This window comes from Arachis hypogaea, chromosome 8 (assembly GCF_003086295.3).
Source record: "Arachis hypogaea cultivar Tifrunner chromosome 8, arahy.Tifrunner.gnm2.J5K5, whole genome shotgun sequence".
Classification (NCBI taxonomy): Eukaryota; Viridiplantae; Streptophyta; class Magnoliopsida; order Fabales; family Fabaceae; genus Arachis; species Arachis hypogaea.
Window position 1 is genome coordinate 33,416,342 of NC_092043.1, and position 12,511 is coordinate 33,428,852.

A 12,511-nucleotide genomic window follows, 5' to 3' on the forward strand; every position below is an offset into this window, starting at 1 on the left:
TATTTTATTATATTTTTCGTCTCAAATTTTTTAAATAAAAAAAGAATAAATTAGATTTTTATAATTTGTTTTTGGTAGCGTTTGTTTTTTATATACATGTCTATCAATAGGAGAATACACAAGAATACATATATGGTGTTTGTTTATCGAGACAAACACGGTTATACACAAACATCCATTAAAAACATATATTTTATATTTCTATAAAATGTTGAGATACTAATTTTTAACTTGAGACATTAATTTTTTTTATAATTTTTGGTTATGTCTAACTTACTAAACAAAATATGAAATTAGTGTCTTCTTATATTTATATCTATGTCTCATTTATGTTGAGATAACAACTAAACATAATCTTATATCTTATTCTCATAAACAAATGGAGCTTTTGTGAGATTTATCATATTAACTTAGACAGGTGACAAAATACAATTTATTTATATGTCATTTTGGTCCCAATTTTATCTTAGCTCATTATTGAGTCATTTAAAAGGCCAATATGCTCATATTTGAAGTTTTTCTTGTAGACTTCAACATTAGTAGCACAGAATTACTCTGACATAAACAAGAGATAAAAGAAAAAGTTGCACACCAATTAATTGTTATTCATTAAATAACAGCAATAGATTCTTCACATAAATTCACACCCCACAAAGCTGGCTAACTTAATGGATCTGATGATGATCAATCAGTCCATAAAATCCAAGCTCAAGCAAAAGTGGATGGATGTGTTCTTATTCAAACTTGTGATACAAGATAACAGAGTTGCATTGCACAGATAATAATAACATAGTGCAAACTGCAAAGCTCATTGCCGTTAATCAAAACCACACCAAATGAAAAGATAGTAAGTAGCACACAAACAAGCAACCATGATTAATTTGGGAAGGCCTCAATGATGGATGGAAGGGCCTTGATCTTGATGATGTTGTAACGAGGGAATCCAGTTTCAGCAAACAGCCATTTCCAATTCTCCTCAGTCCTTTCCTTTCCTCCGGCATTGTGTGCAAGAAGCATCATATCGAAAGCGAAGCCGGTGTCGTCGAATAGATCGTTTCCTTCTGGCTGCAGAACATGGTCCACGATTATCACCTTCCCGTTCTCTGGTATTGCCTTCCTACAGTTCTTCAAGATCTTTATGCAGTGTTGGTCACTCCAATCATGCAGAATCCACTGTTTCCAAAATACATATTCTCAGTTATCATTTTCACATGAAAATAGTAACCACATATATATCTATATACCTTCATGTAAATGGCATCGGCTTTGGGAACAGAGACGAACATGTCACCTCCAACGTGAGTGATCCCGTCGTACTGAGGGGCGGTGGCAACAACATGCGGCAAGTCGAAGTTGATACCCTTGATGTGAGGATAAGCCCTCACAATTTCAGAGAGTGAACCACCAAGTCCACCACCCACATCAACTAGTGACTCAATCTTGTTGAATCCTTCTTTGTACCCTTCGATTACAGCCTTTATCACCGTCCTTGCCGTGCACACCATACCTTCGTTGAACAACTTGTTGTACTCTGGGTCCAATCCCGTCAAGTCGAACTGCTCGTGTCCATGGCACCTTTTACAATCACAGATTCAGAAAACATTAGTAATTAAAATTTTCATTGTAGATGTTTTCTATTAGCCACGTTCACAATTGAGCAAAACCGTAGCTAATAGATAAAAAGATAGAAATTTAGGTGCAGTTAACTTCATGTGAAATTGATAGTTGAGAGTCTTAATCTCATGTGAAGTTGATAGTTGAGAGTCGTTAAATGATTTGACAAAAATAACGAAAAAAGTTTTGGATCCCTCACCTGAAGAAGGCAGTTCCCTTGTCAGTTCCTTCCCTGATGATATCACTGATGAAGTGTGCAGGGTTGAGGTGAAGAGGGTGGTTCTCTAAGAGCAACATTGGTGCGAGGGTCATCTTGGTGTCTTGCAGGATCCACTTGGAAGCGCGCGTGAGGCCGTAGAGGATCTCTCCGTTGTCGGACTTGTTAGCAGAGAAGATCTTCTTGCGGACAAGGACTCTCATGATGCGGAGGAGGAGAGAGGCATCCGGGGACGGGGCGTCCTCGATGTTGTCGATGATCTTGGAGAGGGAGATGGGCTTGCCGTAGCGGTCTATGATGTCGGCGATGCGGAGTTCAACGGCGCATTTTAGGGCAAAGGAGTCGGTAAAGCATGTCATGTACTTCCATATCTCCGCTTGTCCAAGCAATGATTCCTCCTCCTCTTTGTCCTTCACACTCTGTAATTTCAACATCACCTTCAACTTAACATTCTTGTTACGTAAATAATGCACACTTGCATGCATGCCTTAATTTCTATTCTTATGCTACGGACGATGACACTTGAAATAAACAGCGACAACTTTACAAAGTCTTCCAGTTAAATTCATATATTTAGATAAACTTTTAAGTAGTAAGTTTGAAAATTATTTACTTTCGCTGATGCAGTAATCCATGATTAGATGATTGTATAAGTTGAGGGGGAAAAAATTGTAAGTCGATTAATCAATTTTTATAGACAAAGAGATATTAAAAGAAGGTAATTGCTACCGTGTCTAAAAAGTAGTGTCCAACTTACTATAAAAAATAAAAAATTAATACTTAATTTTAAAATTATAAAAATAAATAATTTTAAAAAATTTAAAATTTGTTATATAAAAAATAAATTAAGCAAAATTTAAACATCAATTCGTAGACATCATACTAACCTTAAAAAAAAACCTGTCTAGACTTCAAATTAAAGAGAGTTTGTGAAACTTATTAGTAATTAAGTATAACTCAGCAGGAAAAACGACACCAGAAAAACAGAGTAATGCCAATAATTTATATCTAAGTTCACCTTCGACGATAATTAGCTTATATATAAGGAAAAGTCTAGGGGCCAGCAGTTTTATTGAATTTTGGCCAGCATGTAATCAGCAGAAGAAAGTGAGCCATTAGATAAAATCTCACACCAATCTCATACTATCAAATCATCATTGATGGCTAGTTGATAGCTAACAATCACAAAAATTGCTGGTCCCCTAACGTAGTTCTATATATAATACACCATAAATGAGAGGATGAAAATAGTATTTTCCAATGTCTAGTGTCCACCATATCATCAAGCACAGCATTAAGGGACTCAAACTTAGTTTGTTTCCGTGTTACGAATTAATGTTCTATGTTCTATCTTTAATTTTGCTGTGTATCTAGTTTGCCGCCTTTGCCTTTCTCTCCAACTATCCTTTGTTAAGAGGGAAAATGGCATTTAATTTCATAAAGGAGGTTTTACAATAAGATGATATATTTATTATAGGTAAAAACTCATTTAAAAATTGTTAGATAATTTAATATATTTAATTAAATTTTTATTTAATGATTTTTACTATTAATTTTATATAAAAATAATTACATGTGAATGTTTATGTTCAGATGTATTATAATATTTTTTTTATGTAAAACGATTAAATAACCACAAGTTTTATTCTCCCTAACATATCATTATGGTACACAGGTGAACATAAAAGAAAAAATTAAAGCAAAAAAATACAAGTGATAACTATAGCATCCTATATTCAAATCCAATTGAAAACTATAATAAGCTCTAAAAGCTACCTGTGGAAAGTGTGGCTTTTACTTAAAAGAATGACTTTTTAACCATAAATCACACTTTTCAATAGTAGGCCAAACTGTTTAAATGATGGTCTATGCCAGAAATTATATTTGTACTGCATTTCAATATACTATTAAATATATTATTTTTATAATATAAAAAAACATTTTTTTATCTTCTTTTAATTTTTAATTATCATTTTTATATCAAAATAAAAAGATGTAAACAATATATAAAAAAAAAATTCTTGTGTATGGCTACCTTTTTTAAGAGCAAAACCATGCTGTGTTGAAAAATACTTTTTTTTATTATAAAAAAATATAACCCTTGAAGTATTTATATTATGAGTAACAATATATGAATTACTAATTAAACAGGTGTAAATGTCCAAAGGGAAAAAAAATCTTATTTTGTTGAAACATCAAATTCATGAGTTATATTACTATCAACATTTTTAAGAAGCAAAATTATTATTATTCCTACTAGGGTCAAACACAATATTTTCATAAAATCCTTAAAATCGGAAAACCATAACACCACTACTCTTTTGGTTGGTTTTAGAAAACAAAACTTTAATCCTCTCAATACAGTAATTCCACATCAGATTCAAAGCAAGTAAAACCAAAAAATTCTAAACGTATATTCCAAGAAATGATGAATAAACCAAATGTCAGAGCGGTTTTCACATAAACTAAAAGTTAGTTAACAGAGTTACATAATATAAAGCTGTCAAAATTATTATAACTAACTACATACATCAACTAAGAAATAAGAACTTTAACCCTTTAGGCCCCCAAAACAATCAATTAAATATAATTTACAGTTCAATGAAACGCTGTTTGCATTACAATTATTTACAAACGTTGAGTAATAATAACATGAAAAAGTAGCTACTAGCTAGTGAAGTCGAACAGAGAAGGCATGGTAGTAGTATCACTGTAAATATTTTAGTCCATCCAGTGGCCACAAAATCTTACTGGAATATGATGAGTAATTATATAATTTAACAGCACCAGAAGAGGATGGTATATATGATGATTATTCAAAATTTATTATAAAAAAAAAGAGAAAAATTTCATGAAATCTATCAAAACTTGTCAACTAGGATATAGGAAAACAACATGGCTCCTTTATGTGTATCAAAATGGCTCTATCTTTTAAAAATAATAATAATAAATCATTTTTGGCTTTCAAAACATGCTATTAGTCTTTTCCTCAGAGTGCTTTATATAGACAAAAAAACTTAATTTCAACTTCAAATAGTAGAACTCCCCAAAAGAGTTGTTACTGACAAATTTGGTACCAATTTTATGTACAAGTGACTTATAATTGAATTCCAAGAGTAGTTTGGAATATCATATCATATTTTAATGTCTCAATTATTAGAAATTAAATCCATATGTCTTAAAACAGATCATAAATATTATCATAAAATTAAAGCTATTCTCTGCAAAAACATAAAACCATATAAAATTAATTGATAAGCAGAATATATAATAATGTATTGGAAGTTAGTGAAGTATATGTTGATGGGGCTCTGACTCTGTATATAGATACCTTGAGGATAGTTGGTGGGGATTGGTTGGAAATAACAGTCTCCATGTATGTATGTGTTTCTGCAAAAAGAAAAAACACAAGGGCCTAAACCAAAATAGCTGCTATTTCAGCTTCCTTCTCAGTTCTCAAATCTCAGAGCAAGCAACTATAGTTACTACTACACTAACACACTGGTTCTTGGTGTTGGTGTTGGATTGGTTAGAGGGAAATAAGTGGGCAATAAATAAAGGTGATGAGGTAGCACCAAGACATGTGAAGCTGAATTGATGTTTTGGAACGTTGCATTCTCTGATTGGTTGAATGTCACAGCACCAGAGATCCCACACCTGCATTATTGAGCAGATATGATCAAGTGTTACAAGAACATTTGTGTGGTGGAGATGGGAAACACCTTTAATTTAATTACTGCTTGCTTTGCATGTTAATAATTTTGCAACAACTCATGCTGCTACTACTACTACTACAATAGGGCATGTGAATAATTTTCTTTTTTTTTTTTGATAAAGATAGGAGAGATGTGAATAATGTATATATATGAAGGGAAGCTTTCATGAATTTGAACCACACTTCTTGGCATATTATATATTATTGAAATCAAGTATGCATTTATGATTTCGTAACAATCAGTCATGTAAAATATATGTTAAAATATAAAATAATATATTTATTTATAATTCAGTAATTGATTTTTGATATACACAAAGTATTCTTATATTGAATAGAGTTTTAATTTGATGCTTGAATAAAATATTTTTACTTGTTAAAATGGGTGGAAATCAAAATGATTCACCATCTGATTGATATTAGATACATTAGAAATTTTAAAAAAATAAATAAAAAGAAAAATAATAAGTGGAAAGTGATGGGCACATCCAATGCCAACAAAAATGGGTATGTCACCATGCAACAATAATGTCTAACCCCCATTGGCTAATAGCTAGCTTGGACTATTCTACTTCGTTTGTTTCTGTGACATGGTACTATTTAATTTCATCTTTCCTTTCATGATTTCCATATAAAATTGATGATGATATCATTACTAATTGAATGTAAGGAAAAAAAAAGTCATTGTATTTTTATATAAATTTATATAAAAAAAAGAGTAACGACATTATTAAAATAGAAGTGATAATATTTATTTTCTGAAAAGAACAAAAGGACCATATAGTAATTTAACTAGATGCAACCATGGACCACTAAATAGAACAAAATTTGGGTTCTCTCTCTCTTTCCCTCTTCTTCTTTTCTTTTTTCTTTCCTTAAGATGTTCTATTCAATCATTTGGAACTTGTAATATGAGGTGGAACAAGGGAAGTTTTCTTTTTTTTTTTTTGGGAAGTTTCATCGGCTAATTTGGTGCTTGATTTCTAATTTTTCATCATTAATTTTAATTCTGTTAATTCAAATAGAGTTGATTTTGAAGTGATTTAACATTTGATAACTTCTTTAATAATTATTTTAGGGTTATAGTAGCTAATCAATGATTTTTTTGAACAACATGAACAACCACCAATTAAATAAAATCACACTACACCTCCAAATTATCCACTTTAATTTTAATATTAGAATAACCATCCGTACACCTAATGAAATGAACATCCAATATATCTATTGTTCATATTATTTAATATTTTCATTATCTATCTATACTTTTTTATTATTTTAACATATAAAATAAGAAATTTCAGTTCTAGAAGCCATAATTATGGTCTCTGCAAATGAAACATCTATCAAACATGCATCATCTAAAATATTTGTACTTCTCCCAGAATCAATTTAAAAGTATAGATTGATATGAAAAATCACTTAAAACAAGAAAGGTAGTCAATATTTTACATCTAACATGCATATGTGTTTTTGAAACAAACTAAAATTTCGATTTAGTAAAATCTTTATTTTTTAAAAATAATTTATTAAAATTTATTTTTTAGAAATAACTATTAAAAAATTATAGCAACTTTAATCGATAAAAAATATTTTTTAATAAGCATAATTACAAAAATCATCATTGATAAAATATTTTTTAACATTTAAAATGATTTCAACAGAGATAAAATTAAGAGTAAATATAAATATATATTAATATATAAAATTATATCAGACTTTTTAATTTTAAAATATACAAACTAATTTTAAAAGATATCTTATAAATATTTTCAAAAACACTCTTAACTTTTAAAAGTACAAAACATATAATTTTTTTAATTTACCAAAAATAAAATAAAATACTTTTAATACAAATACCTCTTCTAGTAATAAACGCTAATGGTGAAAACTGAGTAACCAATCACTTTTGGATCAAACTTTGAAAATAAATGCGTTTTAAAAATTATTACTTTCAGACCAAATTTTGGAAATAAATGTGTTTTAAAAATTCCAACCTTTTTTTTTCTCCAAGTGTCAAGAAAAAGTCGAAGCTGTCACTACAAGAAATTACAGAAATAACGACTGAGCGACTGATTTTGGTGATCGCTAAATTAGAAATAGCAACCAATTTCGGTTGCTCACGGTTAAGAAACTGATTTTAGCAACCAACTTTATTCAGGTCATAGAGAAGACCTATCAGTTGCCAAATTGATTACTATTAGTGACCGATTTTGTTAGTCGTTAAAATTGGTTGCTGAACGAAATTAGCGACCAACTTCTTTTGGTACTATAAATCCTATATTGGTCACCAAACTAATCGTCATTAGCAACCAATTTTGTTAATAATTAAAATCGGTCGCTATTCTAGTAATTTCTTATAGCACGTGCTAGATAATTGTTGTTTAGGTTTATCCTTACAAGACAACGGTGACCTCTTTCTCTCTTTTTCACTTCCTTTTTTTTCTCCTCCTCTTTTCTCACACACTCTAGCTTTCTCTTTTTCTTTCATCCTACTTTACTTTTTCTTCCTTTTCTGGTTATTGGTTTTTGGTTTTCTGAAATTTAGATCTTAGTAATTCTCTTTGTAGTTTGTTTCTTCTCTTTTGTGGAGTACTTGTTCTTTTTTATGAATATTTTGGATATATTGACATAGATCTAAGAGAAAGATATATTGAAAAAAAAAATTCTCCATAAAAATATGCTCAGATTAGAAAAAATGTGTTTAAATCTATTTGGAGGAAAAAATAAAACATTATGTTACAACACATTGGGTGTAAATAAATTTATAAACAAAAGAGACTCATCAAATTTGTCTCTGTTTTTATTTATTAATATTCTTTTGTAATTGAATATACTTCAACATATAGAATATTCATTTTCTCTTCTAGATTTAAATTTAAAATTTTCTCTATCGTTGATTATTTTTATGAATGAAAGTATTTTTTTTAAAAAAACTTTTGGATCAATGGCTTCTATTATTGTGTCTTATATGGTCCTATCAAACAGTCACAATTCACAACTATTCATACTTTAAGTTGTCATTATCAGTAAAATATTAAAACTTTTTCCAAATGACTCTTAAAAGTTTATTGGACATTTAACAAAGTAATCTTTGTTGGATATTATAACCTTATAAGAGGCTACAAAAGGATTTTTGTTCTTTTGGAATCTGTTTAGTTATTGATAAAAATTCACATGCCATTGTTTTCATACGAAATTGATAATTGAAAATTAATAAATAATAATTTAATTAAACTTCTCAAATTATCTAACGGTTTTTAATTATCAATTTCATATTAACATAAATGCATGTGAGTATTCACATTTGTTAATAACGTTTACTCTAAAAATCAGCTCATGTTATTTCTATACAAAATTACACATTAATCGTCATGTGTGTTCCTGAATCCTTAAGTATCTGAACCTAACACATGTCTTATTTGTTTTGTTGGTTTGTTTGGTACAACATCAATAATGAAAAGCAGCTTTAATGCTCTTGAATTTGAGCCACAATTTCTTGTGATATTATTGAACTCAGTGGAAAGTGACACAATCCAAACTCATAATTTCATATCTAACAAACTAACTTTCGTTCTGCTTCTATCTAACGCGTGTTCGTTCTCCCCAAAGAAAACAACAAGACAAAAATTGAAAATAAATAAATAAATAAATAAAAACCGTACCTAAAAGAAGTTGGGTCTGGATCCTCTCAGCCCATTCTAAGCCCAGACGAGCCCAATTGAGCCCATTTGTGTGGTTGCAATGATACCCAATCCATTCTGAGGAAGCATTTTCAGACGGCACAGTAACCGGGCCTTAGGACCTGCTTTGGTACACAAAATAACATTAGTCATGACCAAAATTCAAGCAATACAAAAACTGTTATATTCGAAATGGAAGAAATGAGATTTTTTTTTTTGGGGGTGACTATAAGAGTTTTCAGCAAGTCGAAAATATCAACATACTTATTACCCAAAAAAAAAAAAGAAAAAAGGAATATCACTTTCAGCATTCATCAGACTTGATAAAATAAGCAGAAAATTAAAGTATTAAACAATTAGATTATAAAATCTGTATATAACAAAAAAGAATCAAAAGGTTAAGAAAGTGGCTCATTTCAAGTTATAAGTTTTGCTATTATAAGCTATAAAGTTTTTTTTTTTTTCTCTCACGTATTTTCCAAACCGAGACATATAAAAAACTAATTTATCGTAGATCTAAACTCCATTTAATGATTAAAATGAGTTATTCATATACAAGGCAAGATTCAAATATCTAACACTTATTTAAACTAACTAATGAATTACTCACTAAACTAATCTAAGTTGGTTAGCTTTTGTGAATCAGTACATCATGGTGTGTATATACATATTGTCTATTCTTTTTTGGGACTTTGGACCGTTTCACACACATAAATCAGCGTCATATCGAAATAAAAAAAAAAGAAACGAAAAAATGGTAAAAAATATATAGAGAGGCAGGCCATACATGTTCTTTCCCTTGTTTTTCTTCTTTGAAAAAACGAAAAAACAAGGAAGAAACCAAATCAGATTGAAAATTGAAAAGGCTTTCTCAGGTGCTGAAGCTAATTAAGATTCGCAAAAGAACACGAATATGGTATAATATCACAAGTGAGAGTAAATTTTGTAGCTTTTAAATCGATAATATTATTCTTTTATTATTATGAGTTTGTTTATTACCAAGAAACATAAAATAACGGGGAGAAAATAAATCACATAAAAATAAAGAGATATTATCAAGTAGTTCAACAATAATCATAATGTTATACACACTTACACTTCAACTTAACAAAGAAGAGAAAGCAAATTAAAGAAAACAAAGCATGAATGAGCTAAATAATTAACCTACTGGAAAGCTTCACTAATTACCTTAATTAGCAGAACTTATGACTGGTAACTTGCTGTTAATTATATTCATCATCTTAGTTCACAAGCCGGAGATCACAGATTACCCCCTCAGCCATACTAAAGAATAATGGATACACCATGTTAGAACACCAACAATTGCAAGGAAACATGAAATGGAACTCTTTTTTTTTCTTTTTTTTTTATTAGCCATAGAAAATTATACCAACATGGTGTAATAATAATTTATCAAGAATAAACAATAATAGCTTACCGGAATTAGATAATGATGGAGATCTGGGCTTGAAGACTTGTCTAGTAGGTGCCATGCCGAACCTTGTGAACCATTGAGATGCCGCAAGCAGGTGCTAGAAAGTGCCATATATTCTCTTACACTTAATTACTCACACTTACACCTTTGCATATATTATTATATTATTTTAAAATAAGGTACGAACAGGTATTCAGGTAATGCACGAAATGGAACATAGCATATCACAACACAATTGATGATATGAATTGATTTTTATCATTAGTGCGGTCCATAAAATTAATTTTTAAATTTAAAAAAAAATCTGATTATGTGTCTATCTATATGACAAGTTGAGACCAATAGCATTAGGAAGATAGCGGCGCAGGTAGTTGCAATACAGCTGTAACGTACTAATGTACATGCATAAATATTAAATTAAATAAATAAAATGATGATTTTCATCCTAAGATCCACGCAAGCATGCGTTGTCAAGTTGCAAATAGAATCCTACGTGTCGACTCTGTATGAGAGGATAAGATATATGAATCATGCTCTTCACTTCACATTCACCCCTGGGCAGGACTAGGAATAAGATCATGGCCACATCTTATTATAACCTTAATTAGTTCCCTCTCTTTCGACTGAACTTCTTTCCTTCACTAATTAACACTAAAATCTCATGTAGCTTTTATGTACATTTTTTGCTATTATTTTTAGAATAGTTATCTATTTAATTTGAGTTAAGCCCTATAAGCCTTAAGGTAAGATTGATGTTGTGTGCCAAAATTTTAATTATATTAATTATATTTTTTAGATTAATAAAAATATATTATATTAATTTTTGTTTTTTTTTATTAATGACATATTGATGTATTTTAAAAATGTACATCGTTAATAATACGTATCACTTCATAAATTGATCATATATGTAATGGTATGATAATAGATCGATTAGTGATTCGTGATATTATGCCATATATTATAATATAGGAAGTACTTAGATAAAAATATTTAAAACGTCTTTTTTTAAAAATATTTTTTAGTAAATAAAATTTAATATATATAATCGATTAAACTGTATTATTTTTGTTAAAATTAGGCTATTCAAATTAATTTGACAAAAAAAATAATGAGTCAAATTTTGAATTAGTCTAAATTAATGTTATGTTTTATAAAAAATAAATACAATACTTTTATTATAAAAAAAAACTAAAATACTCTTATTATATATATATATATATATTAATTTTAAAAATTCTAAATTCTAATCCTTTAATTCTCTCACGCCATAAAATTATGATTTAGGATTTTCAAATATATATATATATATATATATATATAGATTGGGAGATATATTAACTTTTATCTTGTTTTAATTTTCCAAATACTCCTACTAGCTAATAAAGTGGTGGGAATACTATTTTCATCATCAACTAATCATATAATAAAATTTCATTTATATCACTATACATAATTTATATACACAAAGGCATCAATTATTAAAAAAATAACTATGAGTTCTATTTCAAAGGTTATTTGAAACGTCGATTTAAGTTTGAACGTGAGGTTTAGATTCTTTGTAATGACTCTAATTTTTTTAGTGCTGAAATATCATCTATCCGAATTTTTTGTGAGAAAATAAAAGGTGATATTTATAAGAGATTTTAATACTTAAGTTAGCAATAATTTTAAATAAGTTTTTAATAGAGTAGAACGTGAGTTATATCTGTGAGTTTTAATATATTTATAATAGAACAGTTAACTATTTTTATTAGAATAGTTCTATTTTTTTTATAGATATTATTCTTTTTATCTCAAAAATTTATTAAGATCTTCCTTTTAAACATAAGAGAAAAATATCTAAA

The 12,511-nt window shown here is 29.0% G+C and overlaps 1 protein-coding gene across 2 annotated transcripts; it reads right to left on the reverse strand.

Annotated features, from left to right (window-relative positions):
• Positions 1 to 584: 584 nt before the first annotated feature.
• On the reverse strand, positions 585 to 11,307 carry LOC112707104 ((R,S)-reticuline 7-O-methyltransferase). Of its 2 annotated transcripts, none has more exons than XM_025758687.3 (7): positions 10,668 to 11,307; positions 10,418 to 10,513; positions 9,212 to 9,351; positions 5,163 to 5,488; positions 1,814 to 2,250; positions 1,245 to 1,575; positions 585 to 1,173 (listed from the first exon to the last, which is right to left on the reverse strand). In XM_025758687.3, exons 4-7 carry the CDS (start codon positions 5,205 to 5,207, stop codon positions 877 to 879), a joined length of 1,110 nt encoding a protein of 369 aa, XP_025614472.1. In that variant the 5' UTR covers positions 5,208 to 5,488; positions 9,212 to 9,351; positions 10,418 to 10,513; positions 10,668 to 11,307; the 3' UTR covers positions 585 to 876. The 2 variants fall into 2 exon arrangements, with proteins under 2 accessions (XP_025614472.1, XP_072057251.1); XM_072201150.1 differs by having other exon boundaries at positions 9,212 to 9,354; positions 10,668 to 11,063.
• Between the last annotated feature and the right edge of the window lie 1,204 nt (positions 11,308 to 12,511).

What these genes read in the sequence shown, in the direction of transcription:
- LOC112707104 (XM_025758687.3), bottom strand. Translation starts at nt 5,207, where the DNA reads ATGGAGACTGTTATTTCCAACCAATCCCCACCAACTATCCTCAAG. An exon ending in CCCCACCAACTATCCTCAAG is followed by an intron (nt 2,251 to 5,162) that starts GTATCTATATAC and finishes TTGAAATTACAG; the next exon opens with AGTGTGAAGGACAAAGAGGA. An exon ending in CCGATGCCATTTACATGAAG is followed by an intron (nt 1,174 to 1,244) that starts GTATATAGATAT and finishes TTTTGGAAACAG; the next exon opens with TGGATTCTGCATGATTGGAG.